Source organism: Xenopus tropicalis, chromosome 5, assembly GCF_000004195.4.
Source record: "Xenopus tropicalis strain Nigerian chromosome 5, UCB_Xtro_10.0, whole genome shotgun sequence".
Classification (NCBI taxonomy): domain Eukaryota; kingdom Metazoa; phylum Chordata; class Amphibia; order Anura; family Pipidae; genus Xenopus; species Xenopus tropicalis.
The window spans coordinates 129,683,476-129,701,720 of record NC_030681.2 but is presented as its reverse complement, the minus strand read 5'-3'; the positions used below and the strand labels follow the sequence as shown (position 1 = coordinate 129,701,720).

Sequence of the window (18,245 nt, the reverse complement as noted above, 5' to 3'; positions counted from 1 at the left end):
GTGGAATTACACTCCCATTACACCCCTATCAGTCAGTTTATTATGCAGCATGCCCTGTGTATGCACTCACCATGCTGGCACTGCCTGTGCTGCAGATATCACAAGACTTTTGGGTTTTGGTTCCTGTTTGCAGTCCAACTTTTTCCCCCCCTTAGCTCTTAACAAGAGTTGAGATATTTTAAGCTGTTTTTATAATGTAGTGCAACATAGTAAATAAACATTAATCTTCAAAATGTTGTACTAATTCCACTGGTTGGAACCCTCTCCCACTGCTCTGAGTGCCCATAGGGTGCCAGCCCCACAGTTTGGGAACTACTGCTCTATAGGTTCAGCTCTAACAATAATTCTAGAGGCTATTTCATTGCACCCAGGGATGCATAGATCAAATGTTATGTGTCCACTGATCTGTTAAACAGACAGTATATTCAATCACACATCACAAATCTGTAGATACACAGAATGGGGTTGTGGGACACAAATCTGGACATAAACATCTGTCTCCATATATAGACCATATAGTAAGGTAATGGAGATTTGCGTTAGAATGAGAGTGTATATGCATGTTGACAGCGCCACTGGGCATTCCGTGTTCATGCGTGTGTGCGCGCACATGTGTGTGTATTGTTATCATTTGTTATTTAAACAGCACCAACATGTTTCACAGTGCTTTACAGAGACTAAACATCATGCACATTAGTCCCTGCCCCCCCAGTGGAGCTTACAATCTAAGGTCTAATGGAATTCACATACAGTAGGATCAGTTTTATCAGGAGTATATATATTTTTTATTTTGGGGGGGGGGTGATAGAGCCTTAATTAAATAATTAATTTGAATAATGATGTTTGCAATTATAATCAGTGCTTAGTGATGTCACTTGTGCTATGACTCAATGAAACATGTATTGTTAAAAGGGCTCATTTGCAAGCCCAGCCACAGTCTGCGCCTATAATTGAGAATGGCCTGCATTAGGCTATGGCTGATTCTAAAGGGGCTGGTGGGGTAAGCTTGTAGGCGTCCTGCCCCTACCCTGCCCACCCTGGACCTTGCACGTCATTCAGACAGACTCTAAGGCAGGCGGTAAGGACAGGGCTTGCATGTACCTCCCTGCAAAGAGCTGCATACCCCTAGGGCGTTTATAACTGAGACCTATAGTGTAGAATGGCACACTATATTCATATAGATCCAGGTAACTCCTCCTGCCTTACTGAAAGGAGTGCAACAGTATTCAAGTGGCTTTCTGATACAGATAAGCAATAACCATTCTTGTGAATGTGCTCCCATAGTCAGATGCTGTATTGCAGACTCCCAGGCATTGCACTTAGTTCAGAGGAGCTTTAGCTTCAGTGGGCAATGGGCAGAATGCTAAACAAGCCTAACAAAAACAGCTCTGTGAGTCTGATACACTGACAGACTGTGGTTGCTGACTGGGATAGAATTTCTGGGTCACTAGCAGCGTCCTTTGTATGTCAGCTCACATGATCTAGGTTTGTAGGTAGAAAGCCCCAGAAGATGAAGGAAAGCCACAGAGGTTGTTAAACAGAAGCTTAAACCTACAGAAGGCAAAGAGGATGTCTAGGAAGGGATCCTGCAAGAGGTGGTAGAAACCAACTGAAGAGAGATACAGAGAGTGGCATCGGGAGCATTGCACGCAGGTACTGACTGGGTATCGATTCATGAACAGAACCAGAGACCATAGTGTAAGGAGCCCTGGAACATTGTGGAGAGGGAGACTAGGGTAGTAACCCAAAACTGACATACTGATGGGGTACAGTAAGGAACACTGGCCATATGTGCTGATTGTGGAGTGTAAGGAACACAGGGCAGAAAGTACAGTTTGGGAAGGATAAAGAATCCTGGCCAATAGGTACTGGGTGGGGAGTAATACATTAATAGTAGCTTGAAATGAAGAGGAGAGAATAAAAGACAGAATACTTATACAGTGGCTGAGGAGGATACAACGAGCATCATCTATTGATCCTTAACCTGAGAAAAGAGCGTTAATGTTTTCTAATGTGTTTGTTCATTATCTGAGTAGCAGACTGGTGAGTTGCTCCTAGGTGAGACTATACAGCATATACAGGGCCTAACAATTATTAGATACCATCAGTATGTACCATACATACCATCAGTATGTACAGCAGGTATACAGTCTCTGGCTGCTGTTGGACTGCAAATCCCAGTATGCTACTAGCAACTGAATATTGCAACTATCTCTATCCACAGCCACTGCCCATGGGGTCCCGCCATGTCCCTGCACGCACAGTTCTTTTTGAGAAGGAGAAAAATGGAGTGACCTATCGTGTGCCGGCCCTGCTGTACCTCCCCCGCTGGCGCACCCTGTTGGCCTTTGCAGAGGAGAGGCTCAGTGCAGATGATGCCCATGCTAACCTCATCGTCCTTCGCCGTGGAATATTCTACCGCAACTATGTGGAGGTCAGAATTGGGTGCCGAGGGGGCATATACCTTTCTTAACCGTTATAAAAGAAACTATCACCTAAAATGTTACATTATTTTAGAAGATTTTCTTTTCTATGTATTAAAAAAATGTTGTACAGGTATGGGATCCCTTATCCGGAAACCCGTTATCCAGAAAGTTCCGAATTACAGAAAGCCCATCTCCCATTAACTCCATTATAAGCAAATTATTCTATTTTTTAAAAATGATTTTTCTCTGTAATAATAAAACAGTACCCGTACTTGATCCCAACTAAGATATAATTACCCCTTATTGGGGGCAGAACAGCCCTATTGGGTTTATTTAATGGTTAAATGATTCCTTTTTCTCTGTAATAATAAAACAGTACCTGTACTTGATCCCAACTAAGATATAATTACCCCTTATTGGGGGCAGAACAGCCCTATTGGGTTTATTTAATGGTTAAATGATTCCCTTTTCTCTGTAATAATAAAACAGTACCTGTACTTGATCCCAACTAAGATATAATTACCCCTTATTGGGGGCAGAACAGCCCTATTGGGTTTATTTAATGGTTAAATGATTCCCTTTTCTCTGTAATAATAAAACAGTACCTGTACTTGACCCCAACTAAGATATAATGAATCCTTATTGTAGGCAAAACAAGCCTATTGGGTTTATTCAGTATTTTAATGATTTTTAGCAGACTTAAGTTAAGGAGATCCAAATTACAGAAAGATCCTTTATCTGGAAAACCCCAGGTCCCGAGCATTCTGGATAACAGGTCCCATACCTGTACTGTAAATGTTGGCATTAAATGGAATTAAAGTTTTTACTGCACCCCTGAAACAATACTGATTACAGCTGGGGGGGGGATCTGACTCCTGTTCAGTGACTTAATTAGTGTACCAGTGGAAATTATTTCAGCCAGCACAACAAGTAAAGTGCAAGCGGGGCAAAGCCCCTGCGTGTTTATTCAAAATGCAACGTTTCGGGGGCGTATCCCTTTGTTAATTAGTGTACCACCCATGCCGCCACCCCGCAAACAAATCTTCAGAGGGGCCCAGCGCACAGCAATCCATCTCAAAATGTTCTATTGACATTGTCAGCCCTGCTGTGCCCCAGGCACCTGTATTGGCAGTAAGTAAGGAGTAAGAAAAGTCATTCTGTATCGCTTACAGTGGGAGGACATGCACGCTGTGGAACAAGCTTCTTTGCCCGGCCATCGTTCTATGAATCCTTGTCCAGTCTATGATGATGCCACTGGGCAATTGTTCCTCTTCTTCATCGCAGTCTTTGGCAGGACCACAGAATCCTATCAGATTATTACTGGGCAGAATGCGGCCAGGCTTTGCTATGTGAGAAGTTTAGACCAGGGAAAGAGTTGGAGTGAAGTCACAGACCTAACCCACCAGGTCATTGGGGAATCACTGAAAGGTAACTGTCTTTATGTATTAGGTGTGGCAGCAATGTAATATTTAGACTATTGCAATCCATATCTTCATATTTTTTTACAATAACTTAATGCAGTTCATTGTAGTACAAACCTTTAATTCTTTTTTAAGTGAAAAAGGTCCTGTCTGCCTATAATCCCCTGTAATGTACTTGTACAGAGTAATCATGTCCCCTTGCAAGCGCCTTTTCAACCCCAACCCAGGCAGTCTAACCTCATAGTTAAATCTTCCATCCCCTTTACCAGTTTAGTTGCAGTCTCTACAGGTCCCATACCTGTACTGTAAATGTTGGAATTAAATGGTATTAAAGTTTTTACTGCACCCCTGAAACAATACTGATTACAGCTGGGGGGGATCTGACTCCTGTTCAGTGGCTTAATTAGTGTACTTAATTAGTGTGGCCCGCAGGGATACCAGGAAAACTCCCGGTGGGCCCAGGGGTCAGTGGGCCCTCTTGCTTCTATCTATTTAGCCTATTTCATGGTCATTCCCTATTTCTGTATGGGAACAGAAGCTTGAATAGATGGAAGAATAGAGTATAGTACGTAAAGAAAAAAGACTAGGATAATAAAGAGTTTGAAGGAGGAGAGGAGGAATTAAAGTTATGACAGCGGGCCCATTGTCCAGGGTTTTCTGGTGGCTCCTGCCATCTCAGTCCGACACTGCGTCTCTGCACTCTCTCCAGCTCATTAATATCCTTTTTAAGGACCGGAGCCCAAAACTGCCCCCCATACTCAAGGTGAGGCCTTACCAGGCAGATCTGGACTGGCATTTAAAATAGGCCCTGGCATTAAAAGTAGACAGAGGCCCATACAGCAGCCCCCCATAGGCCCAATATACTGTATAGTAGGGGTCATTTAAAAAAATTGTGCAGCTCAGAATTATTAGCACAGTAAATATATTTGCCCTGCCCGTGTTTATATTTATTAAGCTGGGCACAACTGGTGCATTTAATGGGCAAACATCATTGCGAAATTTGTATTCACAGTGCACATGTCTTTAAAGCTTTTTAAATATGAAACATTTACAAATTGCTAATATTTATGCGCACACTCTGGGTCCAAGTCACACCACAGCTTTAGAGGCAGAACAAAATTAAAAATTCTTTAATTCACATAAAAAAACACAAAAATACAGAATGCATCAAAATATCACACAACCTGCAGTTTTACACATCACAGTCCTTAATCACAGACACAGAATGGAGTATTACATCTCACAGTATTATAGAATGTACAGCACATAATTACGATAAGATCACTAGAAAAATATAGACTCATGGTACTAGTGGACCTCTTAGAGCCCACCATGGAATAAAGTTTTACATTCAGGACCTCTCTCAAAACAACATATGCACAGACAACACTCTCCAGGGAACTCAATCTAGGTGATTTTTGGCAAGTTGTTTACACAAATGTCCCCGTGCTAGTCATACGGTTCTGTGCCTTCCTGCAAAGAATTATGATTCATGTATATATATATATGTTTGGTAAGGACCAGCACTCTCAAGTATAAAAACAACAAAATGTATTTATATATATATATATAAGACTATAATTATAATTTCTATATTACTGTCTCTGTTTTAGAGTGGGCCACATTTGCCTTGGGACCAGGTCATGGAATTCAGCTGAGAAATGGGCGATTAATTATTCCTGCTTATACATATCACATTGAGCAGAGACATTGCTTTGGGAGCTTCTGCCAGACCACTGCCCGCGCTTTTGCATTCCATAGTGATGACCATGGGCAAAGCTGGAATTTCGGAGACCTCATACCAAATTTACACAGCGTGGAGTGCCAGATGGTATCAGTGGATGAGGCTGATGGTAACAATATCCTGTACTGCAATGCCCGAAGCTCCCTTGGATTCAGAGTACAAGCTCTGAGCACTGATGATGGTGTTGTATTTGAGCCAGGTCAGCTGATTGAGAAGTTGGTTGAGACCCCCACAGGGTGTCATGGAAGTGTCATTGGTTTTCCAGCTCCGCTGCACACTCTGTATAGTCCATGCCCTGACCATCATTTAACCATGCAACTAAAGTGCCAAAAAGCCCATAATGATGTATCAGGAAAAAATGATCAGCAAAAGATAAAGGATGAAGCTAAACATATAAATCAGTTCAGCAGAAAGATGCTTCAATGGAAATGGAAAACAGGTACCAATCTTAGTCAATTTTTGCTCCACATGCTGATGAAGACTATAGCTGGGTTTTGTCATTGTACGTATGATTCTTTTTCCTAAATTTACAATGTCTTGTTGGTTTAGAAGACCATCGAGGAATGAAGGAAACATTCTACAAGAATATGCCAGATGTCCGAAATCCAACATGGGTGCTCTACTCCCATCCAACAAGTGCCAGATCACGTGTGAACCTTGGTGTCTATCTCACCTCATATCCCAGAGATGCAGACAGCTGGACAGGTCCCTGGGTAATCTACGAGGGTCCCAGTGCCTATTCAGACCTTGCATATCTCGGGCCACCATCGGGTGAAAAAAGTGCAATGGGGTCCTTGCCAGTTGTTGTCTTTGCTTGTCTTTATGAAAATGGTTTGAGTTCCCCATATGAACAGATTTCATTCAGCATCTTCACCCTATATGAAGTCATCCAGAATTTAACTCCCAGCTCAGAAGTTATGCGCCAGACCAAGATGAAGCACCGAATAAAGAAGAACTGCACAACATCTTAATATCTATAAAGGAAGCAACATAATACTGTGCAAATGAGCTACTAGAACAATAGAACTAAGGGGATGTTGTTTCTCATGATGCAGTATCAATCTCTACAAAAGGTTTAACAAAAGTTGTACACAACGCCAATCAGTATGGCTAGGGAAGGTTGCTTTTAGCATTTAAGAATGGGATGGGCAGTAGAGAGGCCAGCCTCCTGAGACTGTGGGAAATAATGTGAAGGCCAGGTGAAGAATGTCTGGTCACATCTCATATAATCCCAGCAATAGATGTGTTATACAGTCAAGCCTAGCCTCCTTCCCCTAACACTTGTGGTTTTCTGACTTTAGACACTTCACTTGATTATAAAGCATTAAATACGTAGTGACAAAAGGCATGGGAGAGGTTAAAAAGGAGGAACATAAAAAGTGAATTAGACATTTCTTGTTTAACAACTGATATGTTCATATATCCATAAGGGAAATCCAACCTGAAGCACTTCAGTAGCCCATAACCCCACTGACAGCTCAAGGGGGAGAAATTATCACCATACAGTATAAGGTTGCTTACATAACACACACTAGGGTTAATTTCTCCCGGAGCCAGTTAAACTGTCTATGCTGGGGTGTAAGACCCAGTGTGTACCCAGTTCGTAATTGTGGGGGTTCTATAATATAAAAATTACTTTTAATCTCATTTAATACTCAGGAAAAAAGCTGTTGGCAAAGCCCACAAAAGAGGGTCCCTTCCTATGATTACAGTTTGTACGTAACAGCGCCTAAGGTAGACAATTACGTACATGCCACCTTTCCAACACATTCTGATCCAGTAGACTGATCACGAGAAATTAAAACAAAATCCCAGCAGTCAAGCTCAAAGGCTAAAATTATACGTCCTGCCAAAAAAGATGGCAATAAGATATCTACTTGGATTAATGATTGGTGGCTTAAAAATTGGAATTGTAAATGTCATCTCTTATGCTAGGATGGTAGCCAACCTATTTCTATGCCCTCCATTCACCTATAACCTCCTTCCTTGGATGTTAATCATTTTGCTGTCCTTACCATAAAGAATCATTTCCTATTTTGGTAGCGAATCCTCTTTTCCTCCAGTCTCAGGAGCTTTCCTCTTGTCACCTGGGCCATCATCTGCACGCCACTATGGAATGAAGTTCATTGGACAGATTTTTATATTGATATATCATTTTGTAATGAGCAAATATTAAAGTGTCATCGCACAACTTTATAAACTGTCGTCATCTGGTAATATTAACTCCTTGAAATCTAGAACTTTTACCTAACAACAGAATTCCTACAAACACCTGTCTATCAATACTTACTAATATCTTCTCTTCTCCTTATAATTGCTTATTGATGTAACTAGAAGTTACTGGGCCTCATGACAAAATCCTTTTAGGGCCTATGGGCACTTTAGCAATAGGATATTTTTATGAAACTTTAATTGGGTGCCCCGCAACAATGATAAACAATGAGATCCTTCCCTTCTATCACAGTAAAAATTTAGGTATGTGAGTTCCCTGTGATAAGGATAAAGCTGGTACAAAACTCTATCACCAACCTTGTAGCCATCACATCTCCCACCAAATATTCCAATAAATGAATTAATGATCTGGAAGAAGCTTAGGACGACCTGCAAAACGCCAACCAGGCCGAGCAAAAAGAAGAAGCTGAAGGTCCAGGGAACAATCATTGGGGGCTTATCGCAGATGTCGCTCCATACAGGAATGCCAAACACATAAACATCGCTGGTGTAAAGGAGTATAGAAAACAAAAGATCAAATGAAATAGATAACTTAGATTTACAGAAATGTCTGCCAACCTATATCCTAGGGAAGGAAGCACAGAATCCAGAATTTTGGCAAATCTAACCAATTATGTCACAATTGGATTCGGCCAAAAGTGTTAAGCTGAAGCAAATCTGGACTCTTTGTCACAGAAGTGCTGATATTGAGATAAAGCAAATGTTTTCTATATTTCTGTGTAATTCCACTTCTAAATACCTTGTTCTCTAGTCCCTACTCATTACTGGTCAGCAGAAACCCGGCCCACACACCAACATGCCCAGTGACAAGAGGTCCAACAGGACTAGGGCCCACCGGGTCTTTATCCAGTGCCCTGTTGGGCCAGTCCAACCCTGTACCCCAATATCCCAGTTTGGGTGCCAGTGTGCATGTGCTGTTTGCTGATCACCAAGATGGCTGCTGGGAACAGAAGGGGCAGAGCTAAAGGTGGGGGATCAATGCTGTTAAGCAGCTCTGTAGTTTAGACATGCTGGGGGCTCAGATTAGTGTCAGTGAAGTGATTATACAATATATTCACTCAAAATGTTGTTATTGTCTCAATCATTAAGCTAAAACTAGCATAATCTTGCAAATGTGAGGTTAAAAATGTTTTATATATAAGATATAAATTGAACTTTTTTTTTAATCAGTGTTTTACTTGTTTATAAAATGTTAATGAGGATTTTTGCACCTATTGTTCTAGGGTTAGACAGGAACTTGTCCCCTAGGCTGCTAACCCCCATTAATATGTTACTGAGTCACACTGAGCCTTACTCCATTTTGAAAATGTCAGGAAAAATGTTGTTAAAACTATGTATAAATGTTGTTTAAACGACAAATTCACAAAAGTGTCTGTAAACTGTCTGTCTTTCACCAAAAACTGAAAAGTGGCAGTTAAGCCAGAATTTAGGCGGATTTCTGTTTGTGAATCTGGAGAAAGTTTTTCCACCACTTTTGTGAATTCCCCCCTTAAAGTCACATGTCTTTGAAGTTCTTGACAATTAAATGCAACAATTTTTTGAAGAATGACAGATGTTTGAAATCCATATGGCGTACCAGCAATTGTATGATCTGCCTGTGTCATTTTCACTTGTTCTCATGACAATGGGCTGTATAAATTATACCTGTTTCCCCATCTCCCTGGGTCATTGTTTTCAAAAGCAAAACCCCATTCCAATACGTGTGTCTGCGTATTCTGGTAAGAACAGTAGGGGCCATTTTTTAGTCCTTGCGAAGATATGAAGAGGCAATACGCAGCTCCCACAAAAGCCACAGAGGAAAGAACAAAGGAAAGCAGCATCTGTGGGATAAATTGGTCACATATAAATAGACAGTTGTTAATGAGAAACACACAATCACAAGAGCTGCCCTTGCCAGGACTAAACACATTCCCTGCATTTTACAACCATATTTTGAAAAAATGCCTTTTGATTGTCACTTATTAGGGTAGCTATCTTATCTCTCAACTCCCCTTATACCCATCAATCGTTTCCTCCTTTTCCCAAATGTGAATATCTCCGTCTTTTCTCCATGTCAAAATGAGTCAGTCACTGCACCATCTCTCCATGTGCCAATTTCTTCCCTTCCCCATGTGCCCATTTCTCCTTATCCCTATGTGCCCATTTCTCCCTATCCCTATGTGCCCATTTCTCCTTATCCCTATGTACCAATTTCTCCTTATCCCTATGTGCCCATTTCTCCCTATCCATATGTGCCCATTTCTCCTTATCCCTATGTGCCAATTTCTCCTTATCCCTATGTGCCAATTTCTCCCTATCCCTATGTACCAATTTCTCCTTATCCCTATGTGCCCATTTCTCCCTATCCCTATGTGCCCACTTCTCCTTATCCCTATGTGCCAATTTCTCCTTATCCCTATGTGCCAATTTCTCCCTATCCCTATGTGCCAATTTCTCCTTATCCCTATGTGCCAATTTCTCCCTATCCCTATGTGCCCATTTCTCCCTATCCCTATGTGCCAATTTCTCCCTATCCCTATGTGCCAATTTCTCCCTATCCCTATGTGCCAATTTCTCCTTATCCCTATGTGCCAATTTCTCCTTATCCCTATGTGCCAATTTCTCCCTATCCCTATGTGCCCATTTCTCCCTATCCCTATGTGCCAATTTCTCCCCTTTCCCATGTTCCAATTTCTCCCTATCCCTATGTGCCCATTTCTCCCTATCCCTATGTGCCCATTTCTCCCCATCCCTATGTGCCAATTTCTCCCTATCCCTATGTGCCAATTTCTCCCTATCCCTATGTGCCAATTTCTCCTTATCCCTATGTGCCAATTTCTACCTATCCCTATGTGCCAATTTCTCCCTATCCCTATGTGCCCATTTCTCCCTATCCCTATGTGCCAATTTCTCCCCTTTCCCATGTTCCAATTTCTCCCTATCCCTATGTGCCCATTTCTCCCTATCCCTATGTGCCAATTTCTCCTTATCCCTATGTGCCAATTTCTCCCTATCCCTATATGCCCATTTCTCCCTATCCCTATGGGCCAATTTCTCCCCATCCCCATGTGCCAATGTCTCCCCATCCCTATGTGCCAATTTCTACCTATCCCTATGTGCCAATGTCTCCCTATCCCTATGTGCCAATTTCTACCTATCCCTATGTGCCAATTTCTCCTTATCCCTATGTGCCAATTTCTCCCTATCCCTATGTGCCAATTTCTCCCTATCCCTATGTGCCAATTTCTCCCTATCCCTATGTGCCAATTTCTCCCTATCCCTATGTGCCAATTTCTCCCTATCCCTATGTGCCAATTTCTCCCTATCCCTATGTGCCAATTTCTACCTATCCCTATGTGCCAATTTCTACCTATCCCTATGTGCCAATTTCTACCTATCCCTATGTGCCAATTTCTACCTATCCCTATGTGCCAATTTCTACCTATCCCTATGTGCCAATTTCTCCTTATCCCTATGTGCCAATTTCTCCCTATCCCTATGTGCCAATTTCTCCTTATCCCTATGTGCCAATTTCTCCCTATCCCTATGTGCCCATTTCTCCCTATCCCTATGTGCCAATTTCTCCCCTTTCCCATGTTCCAATTTCTCCCCTTCCCTATGTGCCAATGTCTCCCCATCCCTATGTGCCAATTTCACCCTATCCCCATGTGACAATGTCTCCCAATCCCCATGTGCCAATGTCTCCCCATCCCTATGTGCCAATGTCTCCCCATTCCCATGTGCCAATTTCTCCCTATCCCCATGTGCCAATGTCTCCCATCCCTATGTGCCAATGTCTCCCCATCCCTATGTGCCAATGTCTCCCCATCCCTATGTGCCAATGTCTCCCCATCCCTATGTGCCAATTTCTCCCTATCCATATGTGCCAATTTCTCCCTATCCCTATGTGCCAATGTCTCCCCATCCCTATGTGCCCATTTCTCCCTATCCCTATGTGCCAATGTCTCCCCATTCCCATGTGCCAATTTCTCCCTATACCTATGTGCCAATGTCTCCCCATTCCCATGTGCCAATTTCTCCCTATCCCTATGTGCCAATGTCTCCCCATCCCCATGTGCCAATTTCTCCCTATACCTATGTGCCAATGTCTCCCCATCCCTATGTGCCAATGTCTCCCCATCCCTATGTGCCAATGTCTCCCCATCCCCATGTGCCAATGTCTCCCCATCCCTATGTGCCAATGTCTCCCCATTCCCATGTGCCAATTTCTCCCTATCCCCATGTGCCAATGTCTCCCATCCCTATGTGCCAATGTCTCCCCATCCCTATGTGCCAATGTCTCCCCATCCCTATGTGCCAATGTCTCCCCATCCCTATGTGCCAATTTCTCCCTATCCATATGTGCCAATTTCTCCCTATCCCTATGTGCCAATGTCTCCCCATCCCTATGTGCCCATTTCTCCCTATCCCTATGTGCCAATGTCTCCCCATCCCCATGTGCCAATTTCTCCCTATACCTATGTGCCAATGTCTCCCCATTCCCATGTGCCAATTTCTCCCTATCCCTATGTGCCAATGTCTCCCCATCCCCATGTGCCAATTTCTCCCTATACCTATGTGCCAATGTCTCCCCATCCCTATGTGCCAATGTCTCCCCATCCCTATGTGCCAATGTCTCCCCATCCCCTATGTGCCAATGTCTCCCCATTCCCATGTGCCAATTTCTCCCTATCCCTATGTGCCAATGTCTCCCAATCCCTATGTGCCAATCTCTCCCCATCCCCACCTGCCAATGTCTCCCCATCCCCATGTGCCAATGTCTCCCCATTCCCATGTGCCAATTTCTCCCCATCCCTATGTGCCAATGTCTCCCCATCCCCACCTGCCAATGTCTCCCCATCCCTATGTGCCAATGTCTCCCCGTCCCCACCTGCCAATGTCTCCCCATCCCCACCTGCCAATGTCTCCCCATCCCTATGTGCCAATGTCTCCCCATCCCTATGTGCCAATGTCTCCCCATCCCCATGTGCCAATTTCTCCCTATCCCTATGTGCCAATTTCTCCCTATCCCTATGTGCCTCTTTCTCCGAGTCCTCCCAATTCTAAAAATGTCAAACTCACATTCTCCTTATGCCACTTTACCTTTTTCCCAAATTGACTTCTCCCATTCTCTGCCCTCTTTAAATGTCAATTTTCACCCAGTGCCAATTGTCCTCTCTACACCTTTTAATTTGCCTCCTTTCCCCATGTGTCCCCGTGTCATGTTACTTGCTTTTTATACCTTCTTTACATGTGCCAAAATCTCCTCTCAGTCCCTATGTGTCAATTAATCCCCATTTATCTCCAATTCATTTATGTCAATTTCTCCTCTTTTCCAAAGTAACTATAACTCCCTTTTCCAATGTGCCAGTTTCCCTCCTTCTATATGCCAGTCTCTCTATATATGTCAGCGTCTCTGTATATGTCGAGTCTTATCCCCACTCTGACCATCCCTGTTTGACTACCCAAATGTGCTAATACTCTAGCAGTCTTTTCATGTACCTGGGTGGGCATACACTGTGGCAGTGTCAGACTGAGATGCCAGGGGCCCACCAGGAATCCTTGGACCACAGGCCCACTTTCTTAACTATTATTCCTCCCTCAAACACTTTATTATCCAAGTCTCTTTTCTCTATCCTTCCACATCTTTCTCCCATACAGAAATAGGGAATGACCATGCAATTGGACAAATAGTTAGAAGCAAGAGGGCCCGCTGACACCTGAGCCCACCGGGAGTTTTCCTGGCATCCTGTAGGGCCAGTCCGACACTGAGTGTGCAGCAGCTACAGTATATATGTCACATTGGGTGGCAAATTAGTAAATATCAGTTACTTACATCACAACAGGTACAGCAGCAGGTCAAGCCTCTCACTTTAAATCCAGCCAAAGTGGCTTGTATCCCTGGTACCAGAACCTGATTAGAGCAGTTCAACAAGATACATTGTCAGGCAAAAACGTTTGCAGGGGTCACACTCTCCCATCTCTGCACCCCATTTACTATAAATTAAAGGAGAACTGTCACTAATGGAAATATGCACTTAAACTGTACTGGAGATAAACAATGCTTTTTACAAATAGAATTTATATTTTTTCTTACAGTTTTGAGATACTTAGCCATTCTGTGTGTGCCTAGTGCACATATGATGGACTTAACCATTATGCTGGAATCAGTTAGTTACAGCAGATTAAATCTTCCAGTAACTCAAAGCACAAGTGCATTGGTTGCAGCTGGAAAAATCTTAGGCTGAGAAACCATAAACAAAAATACTGTATATACTCGAGTATAAGCCTAGTTTTTCGGCACCCAAAATGAGCTGAAAAAGTCACCCTCGACTTATACTCGAGTCGGGTGCCATGGGTCCCTCTAGACTAGCACCCTCTCTCCTTTGTGTGCAAATTAGGCTGCCCGCAACCAGACCCTCCAGTGCCCTCGCCTAGGCTCCCACTAGCAATACTTATTTCCCCTTACATCTCCTCCGGGATCGGGACTGCTGCCAGTTTGCCAATGTGCAATGAGCATGGGGTAGTACTCATATTGTTTTTGTTGACTCTCTTCTCCGCTTACAGAGCTAGTTTACTGTTTTTCTTTGAAATAAATATTAAAAAACATATACCCCACTGATGCCTCAATTAATGTAATTTTATTGGTATTTATTTTGACTGTTAAAACTTAGCAGTAGCTGCTGCATTTCCCACCCTAGGCTTATACTCGAGTCAATAAGTTTTTCCAGTTTTCTTAGGTAAAATTAGGTACCTCGGCTTATATTCGGATCGGCTTTTACTCAAGTATATACGGGTAATAACTGATTTGTACTTAGACTATAAAGTTCAGGCGTGGGGTGCAGGCAGAACTGCTAATAAGGCATAACCTTTTGCAACTGGAGATCAGCGGACCACTTATGTCTTTTATGCACTTACAGGTATTCTAATAATTAATTCCCTCTATTAATGTGGATGCCTTAAATGCTGCCCTCCAAATGGTATGAACTACAACTAGGATACAACTAGGATACTGAGATTTTTAGCGTAGCAACATCTGGAGGGCAGCAAGTTGACCATTGCTACCTAAAAAGGTCATATTCTGTTAAATTATGCACAAAAAAGAGAAGAACGCGCCTCAGTGATGTTGCTGATTAAGGGAAATTCTGTTTTTGGACTTCTCTCATACATTTTTTTAGGAGAAGATTTGAACTGCTCTCTTTTAATGAGAAACGAGACTCTCCCTTAGACGCAGTTTATCTTCCTATATATATTTATTGTTTTTTTTATGATATACACATTCATAAGGTTTTTGTTTTTGTAAAACTACTAATGTTACACACATGTATAACAGAAGCACCACCCTTGCAGTTTTGCCCAGTTGGTGGCTGCACAAGTCCAGAAGCCTAATTTGCTGATCCAGGAGGTACCACCTGACCTTCCTCTTCTCAATGCTATCATCACTGTCACAGTAAATAATACAGCTGAGCAGAGAAGTGTTTTTAGGTGTCCTGTCCAATTGCTGTGCCTGACAGAGCAGAAGGAACTCTTACACATTCATAGAATAGCAGTGTAAAACTGCTATCATCAAGAAAATCAAAAGAAGATAGTAATTATTGATAATTGCAAAAGTGTTCAGATGAGCACTTTTGAGCTTTCCTCTTCTGCGAGTTCTTTGGGTGGACATATTTTCTTTCAAGTAGACAGTAATATATGAATATTCTGTCTCCTTTTTAAAAATTCATAATTAAGGCTGATGCCACACGTGGCGTTTTTCCGCTGCGTTTTTTCTCAGCCTAAAAACGCTGCACAAGCCACACAGCCCCTGACTATGGCGTTTTTCAGCCTAGTACTGGTGACGTAAGCAAATCCCATTTCCATGGTGCTAATAGTGCGAAATAGTAAAAAACGCTGCGTATTTCCGCTAGGTCTGGCAGCTGCCTTTGTGTATACATAGGAATAGCTTGCTTTGCAAATACTGGCGTATTTCGGCCTACGCTTGAAAAATCTGTGCTAAGGCGTTTTCTAGCGTATTTCCGCATTGTGTGGTATGCTTTTAAATAGTTCAAGCTATTTCTATGGATGATGATATCAGGCGTTTTTCAGCTGCCGAGAGAATTAGAAAATACGCAGCGTAAAAACACCACGTGTGGCATCAGCCTAAGAGGGGAAGCTACTATTTTGCTTTTTTCAGCACAGGTGAGATTTTTGTGTGAGATTTCTGAAAAATCATTTCTACTTGCGAATCCCAATATGAGTAAAACCCCACAGATTAACTGCACCCTGCAAATTCTGAGAATCTGAATATATTGGATATTTTATAAAGCAGCTGGATCCTGGTTTGTCATGGTTCTGCCCCACCACCCACAAGAGAAAGATCAGTCTCTGTTTCAGCAAAAGTGAATCTACATGTTTAATGGGAAGTTCCCCATAAAGGAATACTGTCATGGGAAAAGCAGGTTTTTCGAAACGCATCAGTTAATGAGGCTTCTCCAGCAGAATCCTCCATTGAAATAAATTTTTCAAAGATTTTTTTATATTTAATTTTGAAATTTCACATGGGGCTAGGCATATTCTTCATTTCCCAGGGTGCCACAGCCACGTGACCTGTGCTCTGATAAACTTCAGTCACACTTTACTGCTGCGCTGCAAGTTGGAGTGATATCACCCCTCTCCCAGCAGCTGATCAGCAGAACAATGGGAAGGGAGCAAGATAGCAGCTCCCAGTAGGTATCAGAATAGAATTCAATAGTAAGGAATCCAAGTCCGGCTTGGGACTCCTCCAGTTACATGGGAGTAGGAGAAACAATAGGTTACCTGAAAGCAATGCTAATGTGTAGCGCTGGCTCCTTCTGAAAGCTCAGACTCAGGCACAATGCACTAAGATGGCGCCTACACACCAATATTACAGCTAAAAATATACATTTGTTGGTTCAAGAATATAATTTTAAATGGCAGAGTGAATTATTTGCTATGTAAACAGTCTTATTTAGAAATAAAAAGTACCCCATACAAATCATGACAGTATCTCTTTAAAAAAAAGATTTTAGCATGATGTAGACATTCATGATTATGATGATGATGATGCAGACTTACCAATAATCCCCCAGCCCAAATTCCTGCATATTTTCTAACATGACTGCTGATGTTACCTTCGTCCAGGTAGGAGCCATCAAAGTTAGGGTAGAGCAGGAAGAGTTGCAAAGCAATAGACAGTAAAGACAAAAGCACAAGAGACAGCCCAACATAGCGAGAGCATTTCCCCACACACATGCCTGAGGAGAGAACAGGGAGCACTATTTAACAAGGAGCCACTTGCAGTCCTGAAAATATGCAACATTATCATCAATGCAATCAAATACTGTACATTTATACATAAAATCCAATGCTTTGGGGATATCAGGTCCAGACTGGTATTCGAAATAGCCCCTGGCATTTCAAATACACAGAGGCTCAAACAGCCCCCACCAGCCCAATAAATAGTGACTGTCTATGGCATCTTACAGCAGCCCCTCTGGCATTTGCCAGAACCCACAGATTGCCAGTCCGGGGCTGGGAGATATCCAGTATGTAAAATAGCAAATCCTCTCTCCAAATTAAAGGATAATAAATATACCTATATCTTACTGTACAAGCAGAGAGGTTCAGTAGCCTAACAATAGTAATAATTCAATCTTTCTAAGTTCTTCCCAGGAGTTTGCCATCTTTGAGTATCTAAGCACTGATAATCTAATGATCTACCTCACAAGGGACCAAACATGGAGCAGCGTAAACTTTAGCTCAATAATTAACAAAAATCATAGATTTTTTGTGATTAAAACAATGGGCAAAAAGTACATTCGGCACAATCCCTGCTCAGTACACTTATATTGAACAGGAGGGTGTTCTGCCCCATTAAACTTTAGTTATCCTTTAAAATGCGTGACTGGCAACATGAGATCAGTTTGTACTTATCTTTGCCAGAGAAAAGGAAACTGGTAGCAGTGACATTGTTCTTATATCATACAGAACATCTATAAATTAGTTCCTTTGTAACAGGGGACGGCCATGTGTGGCAATAGGGCACTTTGCTTAGCAGATGATGGATAAGATTTACACTGCTTTAGCATAATTGGACCCATTCCCATTGTTATACATCAGAGCTTAAAAATAATAATAGTAATAGTAATAATAATAATATAAGTAATAAGTCCCAGAAAAAGAATGCAGCAAATCTAACAAATATGACACCTACCTGTCCACAAGGATGGGAATTTGTGATGATATTTTTGAATTTAAGAGTTAACAGCAGTTTCCCAAAGTCCTACTTCGGTCAATCAATACTGAAGTATTGTGTGGGATGATTAGTTCCTTATATACAAGGACTGCGCACTGTTTGGCCCACGGCTGCCAAATTTAGCCCTGAAAGAGGAAATTTGTGAATAACATTCACCACTTGAGTCACATGTAAGTGCTCATCTCTTG

General features: G+C 42.2%; 2 protein-coding genes across 4 annotated transcripts; one reads left to right on the top strand and one right to left on the bottom strand.

The window, feature by feature from the left end:
* The first annotated feature begins 1,505 nt into the window (after positions 1-1,505).
* On the top strand, positions 1,506-7,867 carry neu4 (neuraminidase 4 (sialidase)). Of its 2 annotated transcripts, XM_012970212.3 has the most exons (5): positions 1,506-1,653; positions 2,225-2,434; positions 3,599-3,854; positions 5,461-6,030; positions 6,141-7,867. In XM_012970212.3, exons 2-5 carry the CDS (start codon positions 2,234-2,236, stop codon positions 6,560-6,562), a joined length of 1,449 nt encoding a protein of 482 aa, XP_012825666.1. In that variant the 5' UTR covers positions 1,506-1,653; positions 2,225-2,233; the 3' UTR covers positions 6,563-7,867. The 2 variants fall into 2 exon arrangements, with proteins under 2 accessions (XP_012825666.1, NP_001265675.1); NM_001278746.1 differs by lacking the exon at positions 1,506-1,653 and having other exon boundaries at positions 2,234-2,434; positions 3,599-3,856; positions 5,460-6,030; positions 6,141-6,562.
* tm4sf19 (transmembrane 4 L six family member 19) lies at positions 6,495-17,054 on the bottom strand. 2 transcript variants are annotated; one of them, XM_031902920.1, is made up of 6 exons: positions 16,878-17,054; positions 13,639-13,716; positions 9,468-9,643; positions 8,121-8,307; positions 7,607-7,700; positions 6,495-6,565 (listed from the first exon to the last, which is right to left on the bottom strand). In XM_031902920.1, the coding sequence occupies exons 1-5, from the start codon at positions 17,052-17,054 to the stop codon at positions 7,623-7,625; spliced, it is 696 nt and encodes a 231-aa protein (XP_031758780.1). In that variant the 3' UTR covers positions 6,495-6,565; positions 7,607-7,622. The 2 variants fall into 2 exon arrangements, with proteins under 2 accessions (XP_031758780.1, XP_031758781.1); XM_031902921.1 differs by lacking the exon at positions 6,495-6,565 and having other exon boundaries at positions 7,602-7,700.
* Between the last annotated feature and the right edge of the window lie 1,191 nt (positions 17,055-18,245).

Coding starts and splice junctions, on each gene's coding strand:
- neu4 (NM_001278746.1), top strand. CDS start 2,234: ATGGGGTCCCGCCATGTCCCTGCACGCACAGTTCTTTTTGAGAAGGAG. Junction 2,435..3,598: donor TCTACCGCAACTATGTGGAG/GTCAGAATTGGG, acceptor TATCGCTTACAG/TGGGAGGACATGCACGCTGT. Junction 3,857..5,459: donor TTGGGGAATCACTGAAAGGT/AACTGTCTTTAT, acceptor GTCTCTGTTTTA/GAGTGGGCCACATTTGCCTT.
- tm4sf19 (XM_031902920.1), bottom strand. CDS start 17,054: ATGTGTGTGGGGAAATGCTCTCGCTATGTTGGGCTGTCTCTTGTGCTT. Junction 13,717..16,877: donor TTTGGGCTGGGGGATTATTG/GTAAGTCTGCAT, acceptor TGCTCTAATCAG/GTTCTGGTACCAGGGATACA. Junction 9,644..13,638: donor GCTGCTGTACCTGTTGTGAT/GTAAGTAACTGA, acceptor TTTATCCCACAG/ATGCTGCTTTCCTTTGTTCT.